Raw genomic sequence first — 27,717 nt, 5'->3', positions numbered from 1 at the left:
TTTGAGACAGAGTTTCTCTTGTCCCCCAGGCTGGAGTGCAATGGCATGATCTTGGGCTCACTGCAAACTCCACCTTCTGGTTTCAAGTGATTCTCCTGCCTCAGCTTCCCAAGTAGCTGGGATTACAGGCACCCGCCACCACACCCGGCTCATTTTTATATTTTTAGCAGACATGGGATTTCACCATGTTGGCCAGGCTGGTCTCGAACTCCTGACCTTGTGATCCGCCCGCCTTGGCCTCCCAAAGTGCTGTGATTACAGGGGTGAGCCACCCAGCCTTCTGATTTTTAAATATATTCTATCAATACATTTAACAGAATGATATGAGTTCTTTAAGGTGATTATACTGTTCTCAGAAATTAAAGTTATATTATTTGCAACTATTTATGAAAAAATAGATGTTAACTTTAAAATGAATGAGAAGTATCTAGCATCTAGTTTTTTCAGATGTTCATTAGCCAGGTGTAGTGGTACGTTCCTGTAGTCCCTGCTACTCAAGAGGCTGAAGTGGGAGAATCACTTAAGCCTACGAGTTCAAGGCTGCAGTAAGCTAGGGTGGTGACAGTGTATGCTAGCCTGGGTGACAGAGTGAGTGAAAGCCATTGCATTGTGTGAAACTTGCAGTGCCCAGAAAAGCAAAAATGAAAATTATTTCCTCCCACTCCTCTTTAATTGCATCTGTTCATAGGTACACATAGACCTGTATAATTTTTACAGTTGGGAAAAAATGCTTTTGCTAGTGAAATATTCAATTTTAAAATGAGATAAAATGAAAAACAGGATTTTAAATTTAAGAGCCAATCTTTCAGATTCAATTTTTTTCTAGGTAAAGTAAGGTATACATAAGCTTGTCTGGCGAAAATGCACCATTATGCAGAAAACAGACTAGGTCTTTTATTTTATTTTATTTTATTTTTTGAGACAGGGTCTTGCTCTGTTGCCCAGGCTGGAGTGCAATGACATAATCTTGGCTCACTGCAACCTCTGCTTCCAGGGTTCAAGCGATTCTCCTGCCTCAGCCTCCCATGTAGCTGGGATTACAAGTGTGTGCCACCACGCCCAGCTAATTTTTGTATTTCTAGTAGAGACAGGGTTTTGCCATGTTGCTCAGGCTAGTCTCGAACTCCTGACCTTGTGATCTGCCTGCCTCAGCCTCCCAAAGTGCTGGGAATACAGGCGTGAGCCACCATGCCTAGCCACTAGATCTCTTTTTAGTTACTTGAAATCTGGATAGAATACAGAAATCTTTCAGGCATATTAAGCTCCTTTTCTCAACTGGCCTGGAAACAATTTGAGGGCAGGAATTAATCCTGTGCTTACTATTCAATTATAGGTACAGAATAAATAGTTCTGCAAACACTTTGCAACAGCAGTTCTGGATGATGAATGAGGGGCTCCACTAACATGAAAAAGTGTCAGTTTTGCAAAGAAAATACTTATACATAGTACAAAATTCAGAAAGCCCAAAAGAGAGAAGTCGGTTTTTTGTTTTTTGTTGTTTTTTTTTTTGAGATGGAGTCTCACTCTTATTGCTCAGGCTGGAGTTCAATGGCGCAATCTTGGCTCACTGCAATCTCTGCCTCCCAGGTTCAAGCAATTCTCCTACCTTAGCCTCCCAAGTAGCTGGGACTACAGGCACCTGCCACCACGCCCAGCTAATTTTTGTATTTTCAGTAGAGACAGGGTTTTGCCATGTTGCGCAGGCTGGTCTCTTAACTCCTGACCTCAGGTGATCTACTGCCTCCGCCTTCCCAAGTGCTGTAATTACAGGCATGAGCCATCGTACCTGGCCCGTTAAGTTTTGTAATGTATATCTTTTGTTCCCTTTGAATTCTACCATGTGCGAGAATTACCTACTTAACGTGGAACAACCAGGCCAAAATGCATATACATCTTTAAATTGATTAGTAGCTACTTTGACTTGCCTAAAAACGTGCCAGTGTATCTGCTCAGCAGCGCCTTGGTGGGTGCCTGTTTCCCCGGCCCCTCCCTTTGGCTAACCGTACATCATGGAATCTTCAGGCTCTCCTTGTCGGTGACCATTTAACAAGCATGGTGATGGTACAGCCCCTTCCTGTTTAAACAGCAGGGGACTCTCTTGTTCTGTTGCAGGCCAGACGGGCGCAGGGAACAACTGGGCGAAGGGGCACTACACGGAGGGCGCGGAGCTGGTGGACGCGGTGCTGGATGTGGTGCGGAAGGAGTGCGAGCACTGCGACTGCCTGCAGGGCTTCCAGCTTACGCACTCGCTGGGCGGCGGCACGGGCTCGGGCATGGGCACGCTGCTTATCAGCAAGATTCGCGAGGAGTTCCCGGACCGCATCATGAACACCTTCAGCGTCATGCCCTCGCCCAAGGTGTCGGACACGGTGGTGGAGCCCTACAATGCCACGCTGTCGGTGCACCAGCTGGTGGAGAATACCGATGAGACCTACTGCATCGACAACGAGGCGCTCTACGACATCTGCTTCCGCACCCTCAAGCTGACCACGCCCACCTACGGGGACCTCAACCACCTAGTGTCAGCCACCATGAGCGGGGTCACCACCTCGCTGCGCTTCCCGGGCCAGCTCAACGCCGACCTGCGCAAGCTAGCGGTGAACATGGTGCCCTTCCCACGCCTGCACTTCTTCATGCCCGGCTTCGCGCCGCTCACTAGCCGCGGCAGCCAGCAGTACCGGGCCCTGACCGTGCCCGAGCTCACCCAGCAGATGTTCGACGCCAGGAACATGATGGCCGCCTGCGACCCCCGCCATGGCCGCTACTTGACCGTGGCCACCGTGTTCCGCGGCCCCATGTCCATGAAGGAGGTGGACGAGCAGATGCTGGCCATCCAGAGTAAGAACAGCAGCTACTTCGTGGAGTGGATCCCCAACAACGTGAAGGTAGCCGTGTGCGACATCCCACCCCGCGGCCTGAAGATGGCCTCAACGTTCATCGGCAACAGTACGGCCATCCAGGAGCTGTTCAAGCGCATCTCCGAGCAGTTCTCAGCCATGTTCAGGCGCAAGGCCTTCCTGCACTGGTTCACGGGTGAGGGCATGGACGAGATGGAGTTCACCGAGGCGGAGAGCAACATGAACGACCTGGTGTCTGAGTACCAGCAGTACCAGGATGCCACCATCAATGATGGGGAGGAAGCTTTTGAGGATGAAGAAGAGGAGATGGATGGATAGGTAGAATAGAGGAGCCGCCCCAGCTCAGATCCTACAATAGGCAAGTTCCTTCTTGAACCCTGGTGCCTTCTACCCCATGGCCCTGAATGGTGCACTAGCCTAGGTGTGTTGGTGTTGGTCCCTCACAAATGCAGCCAAGTCACATAATCAGTCATCTGGAACAAAGACAATACTTTAAAACAGCAGAGAATTGTGCGTTCTACCCAGTCAGAAGATAATACTATGGAGACTTTCTACTAGAGGACTTGAAAGAGAACTGAGGGGCCACAAAATAAACTTCACCTTTCATTAAGTGTTCAAGCATGTCTGAGAATTAGCAGGGGAGTTAGAAACAGTCATTTTCATCCTTTGTGATGAAGGCTGAAGCTGTGCCGTGTTGCCTTATTTGAATATGCAGTATGGGACTTTGAAATAATTGATTCATAATAAAATACTAAATGTGTGTCTTCATCTCTCTAGCCATGTGCATACATAAGTTACTTTGTATGATTACAATGGCTGCTCTGGTCACTGGTCTCCCTGGGGTGAACTCCTCCCCTCCTCCAGTTTACTAAAACAACAGAGCAAACAGATCTTTAAATGGAGGTGTTAAGGGGGCAGCCAAAACTGTGCACAGCTGAAAAGCAATGCAGCACAAACAAAAGCCCCTCTTCCCATCCACAGCCACCTTTTAGACTCCCATAGAATCTTGCATTTTCCCAAGTCAGATCCTGGGCTAGGGTTCCCTAACCTAGCCAAGGAGCCACAGGAAAGGCCTTTGGGTCTCCAGACAAAGCCAGGGGTGCTGGGCAGGAGCTGGGGCACCAGCAGCCAGCCCTGTGTAGAGGGATGGACCATTTTCTGCTGTAACCCATCACACTTGATGGCCATGTCTTTGGAGTTTCCAAAGACAAACGACGGGCACAGGCAGTAGCTTCGTTACTGCCTAGTACAGACCCCACTGTTCACAGCATTTCTGCTTTACTTCTTCCTGCGCTCCTGAAGCTGTGAACACGGGACTTACTCCAGCCACAAGAATGAGCATAGCGTGTCATCAGCAGTTGGAAGCATCATGTGCCAGTCATGTGCCCTACTGCTCTGCCTCCCATGTAGGCAGGCCCCCAGTCCCTCCTGTCCACCTATCTGGGTCCCTGGGTGACCATCCTGGGCAGAACCCGCTGTGGCCTGTGTTGGACAGGCAATGAGAGACAGACAAAGCTTTGTCATTTGGGGACACTGAGGGTCAGGGTTCCCACAGCACAACCACAATGCCCTCAGTCTGTGATCCCAGGCCTTACGTTCACTAGCTGTATTTATTTTGTGTTAAGCCCCAGCCTTGGGCAGATGGAAAGTTCATCACTAAACACAGCAGCATGGCTTGAGGTGATCACAGATCTTTTTGCATAAATCTGAACTGAGACCACAGTAAAAATAAATCTTACCAGCTCACCACCCACATCTGTCCCAGAAACATGCTGCGTGTGGCCGTGGAGAGGAAAAGATCTATGCGTGAGCGGGCCCCACGTGGCAGTGGCACAGGTAGCCACTGTTCTTCCTAGCACAGAGGGCCACTTGCACAGGCTGAGCAGCAGCTCTAGGCCACACTGGCGGCCATCGAGTGCCTGGAGCTTAAGGTGGCTCACTTCACCAGAAACACAGGTGATGTAGGTACTGTCTGACTTTTGTCACTTTTTTTTTTTGAGACGGAGTCTGTGTCACCCAGGCTCACTGCAACCTCCACCTCCTGGGTTCAAGCAATTCTGCCTCAGCCTCCCGAGTAGCTGGAATTACAGGCGCCCACCACCATCCCTGGCTAATTTTTGTATTTTTAGTAAAGACAGGCTTTCACCATGTTGGCCAGGCTGGTCTCGAACTTCTGACCTCAGGTGATCCACCCACCTTGGCCTCCCCAAGTGTTGGGATTACAAGCGTGAGCCACCGCACCTGGCCTCTTACTGTCTTTGTCACTCTTACTGTATCAAGCCTGACTCACAGTAGGCCACATTCTGATCCCCCGGGAGGCCTCACAGCCAAGGCCTGTGAGAGGGCAGCCCACGCTTGCTCCATGCCTTGCAGTGGTGGGGTAAGGGGTAAGAGCGTCTCCTAATCGTCTACCGCCTGTGTGGTAAAAAGCACAACCAACATCCTCATGACTGTGTGAGCCTCAGCCTGGAAACAATGCTTCCATTCGGCACCTCTCGAAAATGCCCTATGAGGAAAGAAGCTGGCCAGTGTAACATGCCGGCAGGCCACCGAGACTGGCAGGTGCAGAGGTCAAGCTGGGGGTGGTCATTCTCCTGGCATGCTGAGCCTGTGGAGTCCAAACAGCTGCTTCCATGGCCTGCCAGAGGACAGGTGGGTACCTAAGGCTGCTGGGAAGTGGCCACAGATGGAGCATGTGTGGCCTGGGGCCATGGCAGCGATGCCACTGGATTGTGTTAATTCTAAGTCGCTGTTCCCACATCAACACCACACAAAGCAAGCTGGAGTAATGTTAAGATACTACTAAAAATGTAAATAGTTAAAAATGCCAGTGTCTCCTCCATGTACAAATAACATCTGATTGAAGACTTAGCAGATCTTCCTCATGCCGTCTTTTTCTAGGAATTTTGATATAGGTTTGCAACACTGCAGACTCACTTTTCTGGAAGCACATACACCAATAACTCCCTTCTAGCAGAGAATAGGAGCAGCTTACCATTCAGACCACTCTTGAGATGTCCTCAGAGATCCAGGGCCCAGGGGATTCCAGCTCAGTTCCATTGTCCCTTCTCTCAAATCCAGGTGACAGCTCAGGTCAGCCTGTCAGGCTACAATTATATGTTAACTTCTAGACCCAGGAGGTGTGGTCAACATCTGGACATGACTGACCTCTTGAGGACCTGCACTGGGGTGGTTATCATGGATTCAGGCTCAGGACTCATGTACTTTATATTCACAGCTCAGTGCATCTTTACAGGACATACAACTCTAGAAGGTTCCAGTCTCCTGTGGGAGCTGACAGAACCAGAAAGATTGAGATTATGAAGGATTCCCCTCTAAAAAGCAAGAACATTTAATTTCTTGTCATTATGTTTTCTAAAAGTATCCAGAGCATAAATAGGGACCCATTGTGTGTTCAGGAAAAAACGTACAGTGTTGACATTTTATTTTTGATGTAAAGAAGCCATATTTACATAATACATTCATATTTTTAAATATGTTACAGCTCTCTGTAGAAAACCATCCCATTAAGACAGCAACAAGTGATCTGGATTCAATCTTTAAAATAACAAATCAAATTAAAATGTTCTTATCAGGACTCCAGTTTAATTTCACAGCCCAAGTGCACAGGGGAACTGAGGAGAAACAGGAATGAACGGTGGGCGACAAAGAGAAAGCATCCCTTCCCACACACCAAGAGCCCAATGCAACGATCCCTGCCACAGGGTCCAGCCTGACTGCTCTGGGCTCAATCTTTCCAGCCCATCTGAGAGCCCAACGAGGCTGTGGGACAGTATGCATCTCCCTCAAGGCCTCTGGAAAGTCACCTGCCACCCACTGTGACCTCCAAGGCTGAAAGGATTAAGGACTCCTCCCCATCATTTCAGCTGGGCCAGTGGCTGGCTAAAATCAGCGCAGTATTCCCGTTCTTCTGAAAGCCAGAGCTGAAATAACGCACCAGCTGAAACCACAGCGGACAGACTGAGATGGCCTCCATCTGGGCGTCTAGTTGGCAACTTTCTCACCCGGGGGCTCCTCTTTCTCCTTTTCCCGCTCCTTGTTCCAGTCCTTAAGGCCTTCTGGAAGCGAGGTGTCCTCATCCAAGCTGCCAGTGCCTTCCACAAATTCTTCATAGGTAGATTTTTCTGCAAATGGTCTGGGGCCCAAAAGTTCAACCATATCATTCTTATCTAATACTTCTTTTTCTAACAACAGAAGAGCAACCTGAAAAATGAACAATTTCCATTAAATAGTTACTCAGCAAAATCTATTCAGAAATATTAATTTTTTATTTACAGGTGACCCCATTCCAAAAAAGGATTTAAGACCAATGAAAGAGATCTCTCATACATAAGGCTGCATAGTTTTAGAGTAAGATGTGCAAAATATCAAAGCAACCAATGTCCATCTGTAAAGGACATACTTCCATAATAGACACATTTCCATACATCTGCACAATGAACGTTGACCATCTGTAATAAAGGAGGAAGCTGTATGTTCTATATACATCTCAGAGATACACCACATCAATTAAAAAACAAGATGTTCAGCGTGCACAGCATCTTATGTTTGCTTTTCTGAGGTGGCAGGAATGTATTTTTTTTATGTGCGTTAAGCAGAATGGGCAGGAGCCATTAGCCTAGGGCTTTTTCTGCGCCCATAACCCATCCATACAAAAGTAAACTGGAGCTTAACCTAGAGGTATTCCTTGTAACTAATTTCAAATTAAGCTTCCACCAATCCTAAACAGCCAACCAGCCAACTGGTGGCAGAACTTGGGACTATGCACTGGACCACACAAACAAGGCAAATGCCCAGCAGCAGCTAATCAAGTAGTCATGCACTGATAACAACCTTTCAGTCAATGACCGGCCACATGCAGACAACGGTGGTCCCATAAGATAATAATGCCTTATTTTTACTGTACCTTTTCTATGTTTAGATGTGTTTAGATAGCCTGAAGCATTCAGTAGAGTCACATGCAAGTAGGTTTGCAGCCTTGGAGCAATGGGCCATATCACACAGCCTAGGTGTAGTGTACTCTGATGCCTGCATGATGACAAACTCAACCAACAGCCAACTCCTCAGACCGTATCCACATCGTTGAGCAACAGGTGACTGCAGTTTCTTTATTTTGCTTCTGTGCTCAGCCTACGAAAGCTTGCTGCTCATGCTGTCGGAGCAGAGCTCTGAACTTCTGATTCTGAGGGCTGCCCAATTCCTAAACTGTTCTTTATGCAAATAAACTTATTTGTTAAATTTATTTTGTCTAAAGTTTCTTTTAAACAGTACATAAAAAATATCTGGCCAGGCGTGGTGGCTCATGCCTGTAATCCCAGCACTTTGGGGTGGCGAATCACCTGAGGCCAGAAGTTCAAGGCCAGCTTGGCCAACATGATGAAACCACGTCTCCATTAAAAATACAAAAATTAGCTGGGTGTGGTAGCACTTGCCTGTAATCCCAGCTACTCGAGCAGCTGAGGCAGAACTGCTTGAACCCGAGAGGCGGAGGTTGCAGTGAGCCAAGATCAAGGCACTGCACTCCAGCCTGGGTGACAGAGGGAGGCTGTCCCCCCGCCCCCTCCGCCCACACCCACACACACACACACACACACAAAGGTCAGAGATACACAATGAAGGCAAGAAGGTTAAAATAGTTTACATTTAAGTTCATTTGTTACGGCTGGACAATAAATTTGACACTACGTGTTTTAAGCTACAGAAAAAGGGACCCCTGCCGGATTAAACACATGGAGGTGTGATGGTATCATAAGAGGAGGGAACAGTGTTAATGTTAGATCATCTGCCTAATGTGAGGAAAATTAAGCAGTTTAAATTATAAGCTGAACTCATAAAATGGACTTATTTCTTTTTTTTTTTTGAGAAGGAGTCTCGCTCTGTCGCCCAGGCTGGGTGGAGTGCAGTGGTACGATCTTGGCTCATTGCAACCTCCACCTCTTGGGTTCAAGCAATTCTCCTGCCTCAGCCTTCCAAGTAGCTGAGATTACAGGTGTCCACCACCGCATCTGTCTAATTCTTTGTATTTTTAGTAGAGATGGGGTTTCACCATGTTGGCCAGGCTGTTCTCAAACTCCTGACCTCAGATGATCCCCCTGCCACAGCCTCACAAAGTGCTGGATTACAGGTGTGAGCCATGTACCTGGCCAGACTTATTTCTTGAGATTACTCCTTATTTGAAACTTAATCTATCTGTAGTTTGCAATAAATATTATGTTTTTAAAGATATAAAATTATGAAACAATTGTCTTTTATTATAAAATGCCTCAGATAGGTACAAAAGTAGAAAGAATGGATAATCTCCATGTAACCACTATCAACAATGATCAACTTAGAAACATTCTTGTTTCAACTCTCTAGATTATTTTTAAGAACATACCAGACGTCTTATCATCTTATCCATATATATTTTTTTGTCTATATCTCTAAAAGATTAGGATTTTTAGAAAACCATACTACTATAATGCTCTGATTTTTAAAATATATTGTCTGCATACATGTGAGGGAAAAAAAGCCTAAATTTAGGATTCCTCCTTAGACCATCTTTATTTCTCAATTTGTGCACGCGCACACACACACGCACCCACTCCATAGTTGTGGGAGATCACTTAAATTTCAATAATCTATTTTATTTAATCCAATATATCAAAAATGTGTGTGTGTGTGTGTATATATATATATATATATATATATATATATATATTCCTGAAACAGGGTCTCATCACCCAGGCTGGAATGCAGTGGTGTGATCACAGCTCACTGCAGCCTCAACTTCCTGGGCTCAGGTGACCCTCCCATATTAGCCTCCAAGTAGCTGAGACTACAGGTGCCACACCACCACACCTGGCCAATTTTTAATATTTTTAGTATAAATGGGGTTTCACCATGTTGTTCAGGCAGTCCTGAATTCCTGGACTCAAGTGATCTGCTCACTTCAGCCTCCTGAAGTGCTGGGATTATAGACATGCGCCACAGGGCCTGGCCAAAATATTATCATTTCAACACGTGATGAGTGAAACATGATTGAGGTGTTTTACATTCTTTTCTTCATGCTGAATCTTCGTAACCAGCATGCACTTGACATACAGCAGGTCTCGATTCACAGTGGCCACCAAGTGCTGAGCAGCTCTCTGCAGCTACCTCGCAGGGCCACACAGGCTCAGGGAGAGGGGAACAGCCAGGGCTCTGCAGACAGGGCACCTGGGTCAGACCCTGGCTCTGCCACTTACCCAACTGTATGACCCTAAGCAAAGCTACCTGATCTCTCTCTGTAACAACTTCTTCACCAGACACTGATGTAAGAGGTCACTAAAGTTAGCCACACCTCAGGAGGTCACAGGGTTTTCAAAAAGGAAACCTCAGGCAGTGGCTGGTACACAGGTGTTGGGTGAATGCTGGCTGGTTACCCTTATTATCCTAGGCACTGTGTCCAATCCTCATTCCTCAGGTGCACACTCCATGCCCTCACAGAATCTGGAAGGCAGTGGTTTCAGGACCACAGATCCCAGCCCCTCTCCTCTCCATAGCCTCCCTATCTTCTGGCTGGCTCTGCAGTATTCTGCACATGGCTCATTTTCTCTGATGGACCAGAAAGTACTTCAAAACTGTCTAGTGTTTCAAGAGCCTCACGGTGATGACCCAATTCTCCTTTCAATACACACACTTGGTTGTGCAGAGTGCAGACACTGGGACTAGGGACGGGTGGGATAACTGGGAAGACACTCGCATCACTGCAGACCTCCTCAGTGCCTCACAGAGGGCTCATCTGGACTGGGTTCTTCTGCCTTCCTGTCTTTCACAGCTCAACACCCAGCTATCTGACAGCCCTGACCCCCGTTCATATTCTGACTGCAAATGTGCCTTGCTCAAATCTTCTTGCTTGTTGAGACCAAACCCTTTATCACTCCCTTTCCTCCCCCTGCCCAGGGATGCCTTGGAATAATTCTCGGGCTTTCTTCTCTTTTGTTCTCTAGGAAGTCCTGGTTTTCCAGCTCTGCCTTTGCCTTTTTATTTCCATGGCCACCATTTCCTGTTCCAATCCAGCTAGCATGCTGCTACCACACTCTCCTGAAATTACCTTTTCATCATTTCTGCTCAAGATTCCTTAAGGACTCCTTTAAGAACTACTATAAAATAAGGAGGCCGGGTTAGATCATTTTAAAGATACTTCCACTTCCAAAGCCACGTGCCTCAACTTTCTACCTAGCTCTGGAGGGCCTGGGGCTTGTAAAAGCAAAGTAAAACTTGGGGACCCTAAAGTCATTATGCCAAGAGGAAAAATTAAGTTTGGAAATTGAGTTGCACAAAACCCGCCTTCCTTTTGTTCCTAAAGAGATGGTTGCAAAGACAGAAACCATTTAACTTCCCAGGTGGCCTCCCTCATTCATTGCTCACAAGGAAATTCCTCGTGGGCTCTAAAACCTTTACCCTGAAACAGAGTTCTGCTGGATCTCACCCTGACAATGTGAACAGCTCATGTTACAGCAACAGAAAAAGACAATGCCAGAAACCATCCCACTGCCGACCTGAGACAAATGCGTATCTGACTTCTTCCTCCACTCTATGTTTATCACATATAAAATGCAGACTTACTGAACAAGAGACACATGCATAACTGATGTCTCTCTAGCCCTCCTTTCACATGTCACATATGGATTCAGTGAGTGAAAATCAAAGCCTCACAAGAATGTGACCACTCACCTCACCACCTATCCTCCCGTTTTCCCTTCCTCCTTCCCTTCCAGCCGCCCTTTTCCCTTTAAATATTCAAGCCCTCAAACCTCTCTCTGGAAAAAGCAGAGGCCACAGATCCCACTGTAACTGGTGTTGCTTTTTCCCTGCGTACATCCTCAATCTTAACAAAACAAACCTCTAAGCTCACAGATCTGTCTATGACACTCTTGGGTCTGCAGGATCCACCACCGGCAACTGCAGCAGGCTCAGGGGTGCCCCCGGCTCCATGCCACACACTCCTCCCTCCCCTTCCTTCTGTGACATGTTCATCTTTCTGGGTACCTCGGCCCTGTCTCCTGCAAAGCCTTCCTGGACCACTCTGCCCACGCTGGCCTTTTCTCCCACAGAGCCCTGCTGCATGCTTTCCAGTGTTTTGGGGATGCTGGCTTGCACTCTTTTCACTGCACATTTTCGTGAACTGACAGCATGGATTTTTCTGAATCACGTAACATAGGGGGAACTTACAGTTGGCTTCTTTGAAGACTTGCTGATTAAATAGCATAATCATAGTGAAACTGACTTTGCAAAATTATAACAGCAAGAGCAATTTGGCATGGCTGACTCCATCTTGCTTCTATCCTCACAAGCTATCCTCACTAGTTCCTGGGTGTGGGACAAGCTAATTTCGGGAAGAATTTATAGTTTAAATGATAACAGCGCTTCCCCAAAACTAAATTGCCCCTGTAAAACTAATGAAAGGCTACCAAGTGAGGAGGATGAGAGAAGCCTGAATTCTACTAAGATGTAGGCATGGTTAAATAATTACCAGCCATTATTCTGGAGGTCAAATTTGCAACTTCCCCAATTATTCACGCAGATAACATCTCTACTATAGAACTTAGGTTCGACATTTTGAAACAGCTTTTCAGTTTTTTGCATTTCTGACAACCAGTGGCTCCACCTGGACTCAACAACTGGTCCTGTGGCCTTACCCAGAAACTGACTCAGCACAGGAGGACAGCTTCCATGCCTTAGGATTTCACCTGCACCCCAACCAACCAGCATTCCCCACCCACCAAACTATCCTTGAAAAACCCTCCTCTCAGAGGAGACTGATTTGAGTAATAATAAAACTCCAGCCTGCCATTCAGCCAGCTGAATTCTGGCTGAATTAAGCTCTTTCTCTACTGCAATTCCTGTTTTAAGAAACTGGCTCTACCTGGGCAGCAGGCAAAATGAATCATTAGGCAGTTACGTGAGAATATGCTTTTGTGTCAATCCCTTATAAAAGGCTTTTTCATTGTGTTTTTCTCATAGAATATTTATTCAAAGAGATTTTGAAATTCTAATTTTATTCACATGGACTCTGGAAAATGAAGAGGTTACCAAATGCAAGAAATCCACTGAGTTCAGAAAGGGTCCCTTCCTTTTGTAGGTGCTATCAAATGAGGTACAACAATGACAAACACAAAGTATGCTTTCTCGTGGAAGTTCACGAGCAAGCCACAGGTAACTTTCACGCACCAATTTCCTACTTATCAGTTTGGCTGCTTCTTTTACTTGCCCTTGTCATCTTTCACGACCTATTAATTTCAGAGGTGAAAAACAATGGTAAATTCCAATCAGGCAATCGTGCTTCTCATTAGCAGTACTATGAACTATCTGGTAAGGGAGAGTCCTGATTTAATTGTTTATTTTGTAGTTGTTGACATACTTCATTAATCATTCAGTCACATTCCTAAGAGCCACAGGAGCCAGGACAGTGTCCACTTCTGCTCACCACCACATTGCAAGTCCCCGTGAAGACAGAGCAGACAATAAAACATCAGAATGAATGAACTCATAGGTGAGCCAGAGAGAGAATTCTGCAGTCTACATACCAATCAAAATGGTCCAACTATTACTTCAATTTTTTTTTTTTTTTTTTTGCAAAACTGTAGAGAATTATTCCCACAACTGGCACCTACCTTCTCCACATCGGCTTTCTTTTCTGTGAGAAGAGCTACTGTTCTTTTATAAGCATCATTAATAAGTATTCGTACTTCGTCATCTATCAATCTTGCAGTGGCTTCACTGTAAGGTTTCTCCAATACCATGTCCCCCTGACGTGGGAGGTCAAAGGAGATTTGCCCAACCTTTTCACTCATGCCAAACTGAACAATCTGAAAAATATATGATTAGTGGTGGTTACATATGATTGCTCTTTAACCAGACAAAATCTACATGGCAGCCTGGAGCCAGCTAAAGTGCACAAGGGTGCTCCGTGTAACCAGCAGCAGCAGCAGCAGCCGCCGCAACACAGTGCTTTAAACTCTCAACTAGAAACACAGAGCCAGAAGCCCAGGCATAACTCCTACAACAAAGTAAGAACGCAAATCCCAACAACTGTATGATATTACTATCTAGTTTCTTTCTTTGTTTTTTTTTTTTTTTTAGACAGTCTTGCTCTGTCACCCAGGCTGCAGTGCAGTGGCACAATCTTGGCTCACTGCAACCTCCACGTCCCGGGTTCAAGCAATTCTCGTGCCTCCCAAGTAGCTGGGATTACAGGCACCCACCATCACACCTGGCTAATATTTGTATTTTTAGTAGAGACAGGTTTTCATCATGTTGGCCAGGCTGGTCTTGAACTCCTGGCCTCAGGTGATCTGCCCGCCTCAGCCTCCCAAAGTGCTGGGATTACAGGTGTGACCGACCCCTCCTAGCTACAACCTGGTTTCTTTTTTTGTTTTGAGACAGGGTCTCATTCTGTTGCCCAGGCTGGAGTGCAGTGTGTGACCATAGATCACAGAAGCATTGACCACCTGGGTTCAAATTATCCTTCCACCTCAGCTTCCCAAAGTGCTGGGATTACAAGTGTGAGCCACCATGCAAGGCCTGATATTACTACCTGTACAAGGGCAAGTAGAGAAGAAGCAAGAAGCACCTGATAGACCTGAAGAAACAAGAACCCCCCCGGCTGCCAACAGGTTCTTCCCAGAAAGAGTGGCGTGCCACTCACACTGAGGAACACATGAGACTGGAAGGGAACCTGCACTTCCTTGTTCACTGAGTCCATGGGACCCATAGGACAGTCTGAAGAGGCTGATCTAGTCTGGACCCATTAGCCCCTAAAACTAACTAGCACCACATAGGAGGAAGCTTCTGCAAGTAAGATCCAAACTGACTGGAAAAAAAAGAAAAGGCCTAGATATGGGTGGAGATCAAAACCAGCCAGGGTTGCTTGGAAGGCAGGAAACCACATTCTCACCACTTCATAAACACAGCCAGAAAAGCTCCTAGACCTCCTCCCACCTAAGAGAGCAGTGAAACAAATTTCATGTAAAAATAAGCAATAGAAAAATCCTTTAGAAAGTCATTATAAGAAAAAAATAAGCTAAATAGTATCTCCAGAGATAAGAAAAGTGGGATAACAAGATGTGTCAAATATTACAGAGGAAATCCATATCTTATTAAGTTCAAAACAGGCTAAAAGATCTTTCATATCATATGATATATGACATGATATGTGATATGATATGATATGATATGAAAGATCTACTTTAATCAGAACTAGAAAAGCTTCAATGAAGTGCTGGGAAAAAATACATATCAAACCCAATATACCCGGCCTGAAATAAACTTTAAATACTGTAATTTTACAAAGGTTTCTCAGCCCAGCACACTGGCTCACGCCTGTATTCCCTACACTTTGGGAGGTGGAGGTGGATGGATCACCTGAAGTCAGGAGTTTGAGACCAGCCTGGCCAACATAGAGAAATCTGTCTCTACTAAAAATAGAAAAACTAGCCAGGTGTCGGGTGTGGTGGTGCATGCCTGTAATCCCAGCTACTCGGGAGGCTGAGGCACAAGAATTGCTTGAACCCGGGAGGCGGAGGTTGTAGTAAGCCAAGATTGAGCCACTGCGCTCCAGATTGGGCAACAAAGAGAGACTGTTTCAAAAAAAAAAAAAAAAAATGTCTCTCAAGTTTTAATTGCTTTAAAATGAACTTATTTTAAGAGATAAACCTTGCCTAAAAAGTCTAAAACAGTCAAGCAACAACAGTATTGTTTCAGAGCCATTCATGGAATATCAATTTCTCATGCAAATATGAAAAATGAGGAGAAAACGCACTCTCATATACTCACTTGGGCATATGCACTCTGAGTTACTTTTCTCAAGTCATCTTGAGCACCAGTTGTAATTCTTCCAAAGAAGATTTCTTCTGAGACTCGACCACCTAAAGTCATACACATCCTATCCAAGAGCTGCTCTTTGGTATAGAGGTATTGTTCTTTTGGTAAATACTGAGCATAACCTAGTCCTTTGCCACGTGGGATGATGGATACCTGGTAGGTAGAAAACACAAAGTGTTGAAGATCCTACTACAGATGGAGACTTGATCAAAACATCTGTGTATAAACAGAAAAACTCGACTAAAAAAATAAGCACAACAGCCACACAGTCCATCGGCCTTGGTGGGATGCGATCTAGTAGTCCTGACTGCTCAGAAGTATTTTCTCTCAGGATAATTTCACGTTAGAGTTCTATATGGCTTTTTTTTTTTTTAATTTTTAGTAGAAACAGGGTCTCACTTTGCTGCCTGGGATGGTCTTAAAACTCCTGGCTTCAAGCAATTCCCTCACCTTGGCCTCCCAAAGTGCTAGGATTACAGGCATGTGCCACCACGCCCAGCCAATTTTTTGTTGTAAAACTCAATTGAAAGTATTCCATCTTGACATTCCGACAGTTCTGAGGCTGTGCAGGATTCATTCAACTCGGCTGTCAGACGTGGCCACACCCTCCTTCAGAGGAAGAAGGGCACAGCAGGCCTTCGCTTTCCAGTCCTCTTTTGCAATTAAGTAAATTCCTTTGATTTTTAAAAAAAATTCACTTTGAGAGACGACATATACGGTAAAATGCACCCATCTGAAGTGTAGAATTCAATGAGTTTTGACAAACATAACCTTAAGCCACAATTAAGATAAAGAATATTCTTTAGAATATTTTTTATATTGGTAGTCTTTCCCTCCACACCCAACCCCAGGCAACCACAGACATGCTTTCTGTCCCTACGGATTAATTTAGTTTCTAGAATTACATATAAGTGAAATCGTATGGCACATACTTCACTGTTTGGTCTCTTTCTCAGTTTTTGAGATCCATCAATACTGCTGTGTATATTAATAGTCATTCATTTTTACTGCTGTGTAGCATTCCACTGCTGCAAATATACCAAAAACCCATTTCATTCTTGATGGACATCAGAGTAATTTTCAGATTATTGATATTATAAATAAAGTAGTAACAGTCTTTGAGTAGATACAGATTTTCATTTTTCTTGGGGAAATAAGAGTCGAATTGTTTGTCACATGGAAGTGTTTGTCTACCTTTTTAAGAAATTGCCAAACTGTTTTCCAAAACAATTATATCATTTTATATTCCTTTTCTTTTTTTTTTTTTTTTTTGGCAGAGTCTTATTCTGTCCCCCAGGCTGGAGTGGAGTGACACGATCTCTGCTCACTGCAGCCTCTAGGCCTCTTGGGTTCAAGTGATCCTCCCAGGATCCAGCGATTCTCCTGCTAGGACTACAGGCATGTACCACTATGTCTGGCTAATTTTTGTATTTGTAGTAGAGACGGGTTTCGCCATTTTTGCCAGGCTGGTCTCAAACTCCTGAACTCAGGTGATCCGCCTGCCTCGGCCTCCCAGGCTGGGATTCCCGACGTGAGCCACCACACTAACTCCATTTTACATTCCTATCAGCAAAGTGTGAGCATTTCAACTGCTCCGTATCCTTATTAACAACTAAGACAGTCTCTTTTTCATTTTAAACATTCCAACAAGTATGTTCAGGTAGCTCATTATGGGTGAATCTGCATGCCTCTGATGACTAATGAATACTCCGTGTGAGCTAAATGCCCTCTCATATATCTCCTGTGAAATGCATGTTTACATCTCTCACCCATTGTTTTACTGGGTTGCTTGTTTTCTTACCATTGCGTTCTAAGAGTTCTTTATATGTTCTAGATACAAGTCCTTTGTCCTATATATGTACTGCAAGTATTTTCAGACGGTGTAGCTTGCCTTTTTATTTTCTTAACTGTCTTTCATTCAAAGAGAGTCTTACATGTTGATGAGATCCCATTTATCAACTTTTTCTTTTATGGTTCATGCTTTTTGTGTCCCAAGAAATTTTTGCAAACTCAAGGCCACAAAGATGTTTACCTGTGTTTCCACCTAGAAGTTTTATAGTTTTAGTTTTTATGATCTATTTCAAATTAATTTTTTGCATATGATACAAAGGTTAATGTTCACCTTTTTTCCTGTGAATTCTCTGTTGCCAGAACCACCCGTAGACAAGGCAATTCCTCCCCCTTGAATTATCCTGGTACCTCTGTTGAAAATCAATTAACCAAAAGTGTGTGAGTTGCTTTCCAGGCTCCATTCCACCCCACTGGCCTGCGTGCCAGTCCTCTTACCAGCACCACACTCTCGTCACTGTAGCTGCACAGTTTTAACACTGGGTTGAGTGACTTCAACTGTTTTGGCTACTCTTACTCATCTGTATTTCCATATCGATTTTAGATTCAGCTTCTCAATTTCTACAAAAAAATTCTGCTATAATTACAAGAGATTGCTCTGAAATTATCAATTAGTTTGGGGAGAACTGACATAACACTCCATGAGCCAAGTCTACCTCTATTTTTATTTAGGTCTTGTTATTTAAATATGCATGTCCTACAAATATTTTCTTAAATTTATTCCTCCATATTTCAAGTTTTTAGATGCTACTGAAATTGCTAATGAAAATGAATTTTTAAAATTTCATTTTCCAATTGTTTACTGTTAATACACAGAAATACAATTTGGTCTTTGTATACTGACCTTGAATTCTTCAACCCTGCTAACTTTACTTATTAGTTCTAGTGGCTTCTCTGTGGGCTCCTTAGGATGTTTTATGAAGACACTCTAATGTTGTCTTCTCTATGAGGGATCCCCACATCCCTGGCCTGCCTCAATTCCCAGCAGCCCTGATACCCATCGCAAGGCAGGGAGGCAGCTGTTTTATATCAACTGTGCTTCAGCAGTTAGGGAAACGCCCAGTCGAAAAGCAGAAAAATTTTAAAATCTCACTTGGTTCCCGGCTGTCTTTCGGGGTAGATTTCTCTTTGGTCTCTGCTTACCCTTTGGCCAGGCTCTCTTGGATCCCCACTATGCATGTGTAGTTTAGTGGTCGACCTGGGATTTGGGCAGTTCCTACTTAGATTTGGGCCTCCTCCTTTGTAGTTTTATCGCTTCTGGGATTTTTCCCGTTAAATTTCCAGTATTCTTCAAGTCCCGGACTATCTCCACTACCACCTCAGAATAATAAAGCCTATGTCTCACACCACTGTAGTGTGGAGATTACAGAAAATCCTTAGGCAAGAAAGCCACAAACTCCCAGTTCAAACCCACTGCAGCTGCTGCTTTTTAGAAGCAAACTCTCCTCCAGCTCTGGCCTGCTTTTGGACACTTTGCAGTCCCTTTAAATAATTTTCTGTCCAAATTTTACAATTTATCTATGGAAAGATTTATGCAACAATTTCATTCAACCATGATTACCAGAAGTTTTAGCTAAAACCTTCTAAATATCTTATTTCCCTCTCCTTTGTGGGAGTGTAGCTTGCTTCTTGAGTGGCTGCAGCAAGCAGCTGCTCACGCGTGCACTGGCTGCCTAGTGCAGCCACCCTGCTTCACCTTTAAAAGCGGGTCTGCATGCTCCAGATACCAGCCGGCAACCGCATGGCCTGCTTCGTGGTATGCCACAGTCTTCTTCTCCTCGGGCTGCAGAACCTGCGTTTTCTTCTCTAAGCCTAACAAAACAACAACAAAAAATCCCAAGCCACTATTTTAGTGATGCTGACATTAAAAGACAGTTATATAGCACTATACAGTGTCTTACCTAAAATGGAGTTTGGAGACTGAGTTGCCTATCACAATCCAAAAATTCCCAATCAAGGCCAGGTACAGTGGCTCATGCCTGTAATCCCAGTACTTTGGGAGGCTGAGGTGGGCGGATCACTTGAGGTGAGGAGCTCGAGATCAGCCTGGCCAACATGGTGAAACCCCATCTCTACTAAAAATACAAAATTAGCTGGGCGTGGTGGTGCTCACCTGTAATCCCAGCTACTTGGGAGGCTGAGGCAGGAGAATCACTTGAACCCAGGAGGCAGAGGTTGCTGTGAGTTGAGATCACACCACTGTACTCCAGCCTGGGAGACAGAATGAGACTCCGTCTCAAAAAAAATAAGTAAATAAAAATAAATTTAAAAAAATTTTTTTAATTAATAAAATTTCTAATCAAGGTCAGAATAAAAGCAAAAGATCAAGTTCGAAATACATACAACTACAGCAAAAGGCACTTACCTCCCCTATTCCTAGGCCTGCTTTCACCCTATCTCTCTCTTTTAAGCCACATATCCAGTGTTTTAGGAAACAAACAGAAATGTAAAATAAAATTCAGCACTGAGGTCAATTTGAAACAGGTAAAACTTACAGAAACCCAAACTCTGGAAAGGTCCTAACTGCTCAGTCTAGGTATTCAGAGTTTTCAAATACTGGACACACGAAGATCCCTGCCATAAGACACTACCTGTTGTCTGCTCTGCTGGAAGGCAGAGGAGAGTTTGGGAATGCAGGGAGCCAGTTCAAGATCTGGAGCTACCTACGTGGAGCCAGCCAGGCTGATGCTGCTGCACTCTCACCTAACCAGCCGGCCCTATGGCTCAGAGCGAGCTACAGAGGTGGCAGGGCAGATCCAGAGGGCAAACCCTGGAGACACAAGGCCCACAAGACCCGTGCTGGAGCTTACGCACACCACAGGGCTGACCAAACTCCAGTCTGAGCATGATTCTTCTCTGGCCTGGATCAAGGCAGGCTTTGCCCCTCACTCCATACCTTTGTGCTGTAAAAACTGACGGCACTGTTTGTACTAAAACAAATCATCACACAGTGGCAAAAGTAGTTTTGCTGTGTTTATGGTAATTCACCTGAGAGAATTTCTCAGCTGACAGCATATTAAGGAGACTGGAAGACAAAAACAAAAGCTGTGCTCCCAATGACACAAGCCAAGACAAGCATATGCCACAGAGCGGGAAGTTACAAAACAGGAGTTAAGTCTGTCTGCAGATGAGCACTTCTGACTTATCTTTCCCCACAGTTCGCCTCATTTTCTCAATGCCCATCTCACTACAAAACACTGCCAGTGGGGGCAGCTGCTGCCTCGGAGCAAAACCTATGGCTGGACGGCTGCCTGGTCTGCCCCGCCTTCTCTGATTACTTCTCTTTAACCTAAAAAAGGCACAAATACACAAATTTCACCTGTCTCTACAGTTAATTATATTTTGCTTCATTCCATTCACAACTCCATCATTTGAGGTTTTTTCTTTTCAATAACAAATTTATAGAATAAGAGGTCTATTTATAGAATAGAATTGTTTGTCATTTATCCAACAATTCATTATTTACTAAGCACCTAGCCCCGGTGAACCACATGGCTCTATCAGCCTCTATGTCTTCCCTGGAAGCCCCACTTGTCTGGTTTTGTACCCTCTACTTAGCTGAACTGTCAAAAGTCACCATAACAGCCTCACTGCCAAATGCAAATTTCCCCTACCTCCCCCAAACCCCAGTGCAGCCTTGCCCTGCTGCCGGCGCCTCATCTCCTGTCCCCTCCAGGGTGTGGGCTCTGTTATTGGTACCTCTTCCTCCCTTGTCCGCTGATGCACCTTCAGTGCCTGTGGTGCACCATGAGGGCCAGTGACCTTGCTGACTCACCTTTCTCTCCTTTTACCAAATGTGGGCAATGGCTAACATTTCCTCTGCAACTCCCTTTCTCCCAGGAAGGCGGCTCCAAGTGTCCCCATCCACCCTCAAGTGTCCCTACACCGCTCCAAGTGTCCTCACTCTACTTGGTACACCGTGGGACCACCACTGCCTGTTCCCAAGTCACACAGGCATACCCTACCCCAGCTCACACGCAGGATAGCTCATTCTCTGCCGTGCCAGCTGCCTCTGTGAGTGCCCCATGCTCCTGCCGTCTCTTACTCTGTCCTCATTTTTTTTGCTGGCTGTCACCTGTGCTCCCCCTGCTAAGCTGCGGGCTCACAGTGCTCACAGTGATGACTGCAAGGCTCTCTGCCTCCAGATGCTTCCTTCCTCTTCAAAGCCAGATTCATTCTCCTGAAATACCACTGGTCATTATGTTACTCAATGGCTTACACTCATTATGTTACTTAGGCAGCAAGCAGTGGCTCACACCTGTAACCCCGGAACTTTGAGGGGCCGAGGCAGGCAGGTCATCTGAGGCTGGGAGTTCGAGGCCAGCCTGGCCAACACGATGAAACCCCATCTCTACTAAAAATACAAAAACTAGCCGGGGGTGGTAGTGGGCACCTGTAATCCCAGCTATTCGGGAGGCTGAGGCAGGAGAATCACTTGAACTCAGAAGGTGGAGGTTGCAGCGAGCCAAGATCAAGCCACTGCACTCCAGCTTGGGGGACAGAGGGAGACTCTGTCTCCCCCCCCCCAAAAAAAAAAAAGGAGTTCAAGACCAGCCTGGCCAACATGGTGAAACCCATCTCTACCAAAAATACAAAAATCAGCCAGGTGTGGTGGTGCATACCTGTAATACCAGCCACTTGGAAGGCTGTTCACTTGAACCCTGGAGGCAGAGATTGCAGTGAGCCGAGATTGCGTCACTACACCCCAGCCTAGGTGACAGAATGAGACTCTGTCTCAAAAAACAAAACAAAAAAACCCCACCTTAATTCAATACTGGCCACAGGACAAAATTTTAAAAGTTTTTGAGCTTAACATTCAAGGCTTTCCAAAATCTAGATTTAAATAACTTTTTGCAACATTACCTTACTTTCTCCCAGGACCCTGTATCTGACCAGTTTACTCTCCCTCCCTAACTAAACACAGGGTGTCACCCAACTGCCTCAAGTCCATTTTGCCAGGCCATTTCCACACCACACCCCAGCTTTCTCCTGAGCCTGGGGCATACTCCTCCTCCTCCTCTGTGGAACTGCCTGGCACAGGGCTTCCCCCTCCTTTGAATGTCCAAGTACTTGAATTGCTACTTGTCTTTGGGGATTATATCAGAAGCCCTATGGAATGCAAAGAAAATGTGCTGTGTGCCCTCCCACTGTGCTGGCTGAGGAAGCACTTCCAGCTCCACACCTGTTACAGCTATTTTACACCCATTGCCTGTATCCAGCACAGAGCACCTCTAACTCATGTGATGAAACTTTTGTAAACAGAAAGGTTGTGAGCTTTTTAACAAACTTGACTGGTATAATTCATAGGTAGACACCTCGCTGCTGGCTGCCTGTACAAGCAAAGTATTCATGAGCTGCCATCTCAAACTCACCCAGCACCACTGACCTCCATGCAGAGGACAGGGGCAGGGGATACTGGGGAGAAGGAGGAGAAGGAGGGGAGGGGCCATGACACCAGGAGAGCACGTATGGTGAGCCCCAGGGCTGGACGGATACACTTTCTTTGTTTCTAGTTCTTGCCCAGAGAAATCCCTGGCCTCAAATTCATTTTATCAGCCTTTCTATTTGAGTTACATTCTGTTTCCTTACCACCAATCACTCGCTCAATTGCCTGTTCAAAGTGTTTCTGATTTATGGAATCTGAAAGGTGCCTTGCAGCAATCAACGCAGCTTCATTACAGACATTGGCAACATCAGCACCTACAAAATGAACACAGAACAGCTTACCCACTGAAATATGCCAAATATGGACAGCCAAATCTATAATTTTTAAATCAGCAGTACAATGAATAAAGGTTTTATGTAAATATAACAGTTTGGCTCATGATAAGCCTAAGCTATTCTACCTTTTAATGTGACCCTGGTATACTTCTGGCCCTCTGAACTAAGATGAAATTAGTAGTAAATAATTAGACAACTATTTACCTTAATAAGACAATATGGCTCACATAACAGAAAACTAAGACAGCATTTAAAAATGCTCATTTAAATAACTTAGTTCTACCACCTGTGTTGGGAAGATGGCTTGCATGGCTATTAGGTGAAGTACTAACATATATGAGAAACCTAATTTTTTAATCACCTAGTATGTTCAGTGAAAAAACTAAATTTACATATAGCTAAAACTTGTCAAATGGTTTTCAGATCCATCTCTTTAAATATTCAGTTAAGTATATGGCAACACAAATAAGCTATATAGCACACTGTATGTGTTCAATAAATAAATATTAAAACATTATAAATTTCAGGCTGGGCATGGTAGCTCACGCCTGTAATCCCAGCACTTTAGGAGACCAAGGCAGGTGGATCATGAGGTCAGGAGTTCAAGATCAGCCTGGCCAAGCTGGTGAAACCCCAACTCTACTAAAAATACAAAAATTGGCCGGTTATGGTGGCAGGTGCCTATAATCTCAGCTACCTAGAAGGCAGAGGCAGAGAACTGCTTGAATCTGGGAGGCGGAGGTTGCAGTGAGCCAAGATTGTGCCATTGCACTCCAGCCTAGGTGACAGAGTGAGACTCTATCTCAAAAACAAAAAAAAAAATTATAAATTTCAAAGTCCAAAGACAAGTAAAAAGTAGGACCCCTGGAACATTTAAGATGACCATCTTCTGATCACACTATTGTATACAATCTTTTCATACATCTCAAACTGTTCTTTATTTCATTTTGAATTTCAGATGGGGAGAAATAGTGAATGGGAAAGGATACTTTAAATTATTGGAATATGCACATGAAAAGATGCTCAACAAACATCACTAGTGATTACAGAAATGCAAATCAAAACAACAGTGAGATGCCAAATCACGCCTGCTAGGATGGCTATAATAAAAAAGACAGTCATGAATGCTGGCAAGAATGTGGAGAAACTGGGACCCTCACATATTACTGGTGGGACTGTAAAACGGTACAAGTAATTAAAACAGCCTGGCAGTTTCTCAAAAAGTTAAACAGAGTTACCATATGACCCAGCAATTCCACTCCTAGGCATATACCAAGAGAAACACTGTGACCACAAAAAATCTGAACACCAACGTTCATGGCAGCATTATTCGTAATAGCCAAAAAGTGGAAACAGCCCAAATGGCCATAAACTGATGGGGAGATCAACAGGATGTGGAATAGCCAAACATGGCACATTTACTTGGCCACGAAAAGGAATGAGGTTCTGATGCCTGCCACAATTTGAATCTATCCTGTTCCTTATGTTAAGTGAACATAAGCCAGGCATAAAAGACCACGTTTTTATTTTATTTTATTTTATTTTGAGACGGAGTTTTGCTCTTGTCATTCAGGACGGAGTACAATGGCGCGATCCCAGCTCACTGCAACCTCTGCCTCTCAGGTTCAAGCGATTCTCCTGCCTCAGCTTCCCCAGTAGTTAGGATTATAAGTGCCCGCCACCACACCCAGCTTATTTTTGTATCTTTAGTAGAGACGGAGTTATGCCATGTTGGCCAGGCTCGTCTTGAACTCCTGACTTCAAGTGATCCACCCGTCTCAGGCTCCTAAAATGCTAGGATTACAGACGTGAGCCACCACACCCGGCCAAAACATGTTTTTACATAAAATGTCCAGAATAAAAAAATCTAGAGAGACAGAAAGTTTGTTTTGAGACGAAGTCTCGCTCTGTCACCCAGGCTAGAGTGCAGTGGGGTGATTTCGGCTCACTGCAACCTCCGCCTCGCGTGTTCTAGCGATTCTCCTGCCTCAGTCTCCTGAGTAGCTGGGGTTGCCGGCATGCACCACCATGCCCAGTTAGTTTTTGTATTTTTAGTAGAGATAGGGTTTCACCATATTGGCCAGACTGGTCTCCTGTCCTCAGCCTCAGACTCAGCTTCCCAAAGTGCCGGGATCACAGGTATCAGCCACCACACCCAGTCCAAAATGTTTTAAAATTATAGTGATGGTTGTACAATTCTGTAAATATACTAGAAACCATTGAATTATACACTTTATCCAGGTGATTTTTAATTTTATTTCAATAGAGCTTTTAAAACAATGCTTAGGAATAATTCCTACAATATTTACAGAAAAAGTATGTTGTCAGGAATTTGTCACAAAATACTCCAGAGGAAGCAGAAAGAGATGAGGGTATAGGTAAAAGTAAGGTTGGAGGTGAATTAGTAATTGTTCCTGGAATTAGGTGATGGGTACAGATAGGTTCATTACACCATTTCCTCAAAATCTGTATATGTTAGAAATTTCCCATAATAACAAAGTAAAAATAGCCAGGCACAGTGGCTCATGCCTATAATCCCAACACTTTGGGAGGCTGAGGCAGGAGGATCACTTACAGCCAGGAGTTTCTGACCAGGCTGGGGAACACATTCAGACCCTGTCTCCACGAAATCAAAAATCCAGCTGGGTATGGTGGTACATGCTTGTAGTCTCAGCTACTCGGGAGCCCGAGGCAGGAGGACCACTCAAGCCCAGAAGGTCAAGGTTACAGTGAGCTATGGCTGCACCACTCAGTCCAGCCTGGCAATAAAGTGAGATCCTGTCTCAAGAAAAGGGTAAAAATGAGAATATATGCTTAGGAAGCACACAGTGAAGAAGTGAAAAAGTAACAAAGTAAACTGGTACCTGGTGACTGTTACTGATTTTTAATGTACTTCGCAAGAGGGTCCTGTTATTTTCCACTCACCTGAAAACCCAGGAGTTAAAGACGCCAGTTTTCTCGCCAATTTCTCCTTCTCCAGGCTACTGTCCAGTTTTAGTGGTCGGAGGTGAACTTTGAAAATAGAAGCTCTTCCTTTTATGTCTGGTGGTCCTTTAGAAATCATTTTTAAGGAAAAGAAAATCATATTGAAACAGTCACAACTACATTCATGAGCACTGAAACTGCCCCAGGGAACATCATCTCACCAATAAAGATCTGCCTGTCGAAGCGCCCCGGCCTAAGCAGTGCAGGGTCCAGGATATCTGGTCGATTGGTGCCGGCCAAAATGACGACATTTGTTGTTGTATTAAAACCTGAGAAGATAACACAAATGCAATCACTATTAAATGACAAGAGGCAGAAAGCAACAGTGCAACATCAGGAACATATGAGCATTGCAAATTCACAGCTACACTGAACACATTTTCTATTCATTATCCAGTGTTTTTTAAATTGCAAACTTAATTTTTCTTACTATTCGGCTTGTCCTTAAAGAAAATAATCACATATTAAAGTTGTAAGAGTAAAGGTCCTAAAGACAAATAACCAAATATTTAAATTTATTTAACTAGAAATTTAAAAGATGATACCAATTTTAAAAATGTCTTAAAACCAGATTAAATTTGCAAGGGATGTGTCTGACACCCTGGGCCACAGACAACTAACTGCCTATCTGAAGTTGGTTCACAACTTCACACTCGAGCAGCTCAATTCTCAATGTAAATCCCATGGTCCCAGACCCTTCACCCTTATGACTCTGGCATGGCAGGAGCTCCTGGGTGAATTTCCCTCAAATGTGGTGCTCCAATGTGAACCCAACATGGGCTGGCCATCACAGGACGGAGGAGAATCTCCACCTTCTTATTCTGACTCTATGCCTGGCATTGATGACTACTGACACTGTGCTTCCCCTTTCTGTACAAACAACCAAGCATCACATATCTTCCAGCAGGAAGAACACACTACATCCTGAAAACTGGCAAAGAAAAGCTGGCTAGCATGGAAAGGCTGCTATTCTCTTAATAAAAAAGTATTCAAAATTTGCTAAATTCACACTTGGTTAGGCTTAGACTTTCCTTATGCTTCAGAGATGGTGATGATTTTGAGAATGAGACAGTAATTCTTCTGTGACTCATTTAACCAACTCTTCTCTTATTCAAACACCAGACACAAACAACATCTTAACACCAACATTAAGTTATGCAGGCGGCCAGGAAATAATATTTTGCTATTATTTGTACTGGTATAAAAGAGCCTTTTATAAGAGCTATTTGTTTTAGGGAATGCTTTTTTTGTTTATGATACTCAATACTGGAATAAGGACTCTCATTTGGGGGAAATGAAAGGCCTAAGAAAGTGGAGCTTAAACTTAGGAGGCTGAGGCAGGAGGATGGCTTGAACCCAGGGGTCGGAGGATGCAGTAAGCTGAGACTGCACCACTGCATCCAGCCTGGATGACAAAGCCAGACCCTGTCTCAAAAAA

At 44.6% G+C, this 27,717-nt stretch overlaps 2 protein-coding genes and 1 long non-coding RNA gene across 4 annotated transcripts in view; 2 read left to right on the top strand and 1 right to left on the bottom strand.

The window, feature by feature from the left end:
- Window positions 1-888, top strand: part of LOC108282496 — an 8,053-nt gene extending 7,165 nt beyond the window's left edge. The window contains exon 3 of the long non-coding RNA XR_001816442.1: window positions 590-888. This is a non-coding gene — a long non-coding RNA (uncharacterized LOC108282496). The remainder of the gene's footprint in view (window positions 1-589) is intronic.
- TUBB6 (tubulin beta 6 class V) overlaps window positions 1-3,634 on the top strand; it is a 15,842-nt gene extending 12,208 nt beyond the window's left edge. For both annotated transcript variants that reach the window (XM_017498471.2, XM_037727873.1), the window contains one exon: window positions 2,113-3,634. In XM_017498471.2, coding sequence (XP_017353960.1) covers window positions 2,113-3,176 — 1,064 coding nt within the window. In that variant the 3' untranslated portion in view covers window positions 3,177-3,634. The remainder of the gene's footprint in view (window positions 1-2,112) is intronic.
- A 2,634-nt stretch (window positions 3,635-6,268) lies between these two features.
- AFG3L2 (AFG3 like matrix AAA peptidase subunit 2) overlaps window positions 6,269-27,717 on the bottom strand; it is a 47,018-nt gene continuing 25,569 nt past the window's right edge. The window contains exons 11-17 of the mRNA XM_017498467.2: window positions 26,441-26,548; window positions 26,220-26,345; window positions 23,163-23,273; window positions 19,270-19,385; window positions 15,678-15,878; window positions 13,517-13,711; window positions 6,269-7,082 (exon numbers count right to left, since the gene is read on the bottom strand). Coding sequence (XP_017353956.1) covers window positions 6,864-7,082; window positions 13,517-13,711; window positions 15,678-15,878; window positions 19,270-19,385; window positions 23,163-23,273; window positions 26,220-26,345; window positions 26,441-26,548 — 1,076 coding nt within the window. The 3' untranslated portion in view covers window positions 6,269-6,863. The remainder of the gene's footprint in view (window positions 7,083-13,516; window positions 13,712-15,677; window positions 15,879-19,269; window positions 19,386-23,162; window positions 23,274-26,219; window positions 26,346-26,440; window positions 26,549-27,717) is intronic.

The sequence above is a fragment of the Cebus imitator genome, unplaced genomic scaffold (assembly GCF_001604975.1).
Source record: "Cebus imitator isolate Cc_AM_T3 unplaced genomic scaffold, Cebus_imitator-1.0 Scaffold242, whole genome shotgun sequence".
NCBI classification, from domain to species: domain Eukaryota; kingdom Metazoa; phylum Chordata; class Mammalia; order Primates; family Cebidae; genus Cebus; species Cebus imitator.
This window is presented reverse-complemented; position numbering and strand designations above follow the sequence as displayed.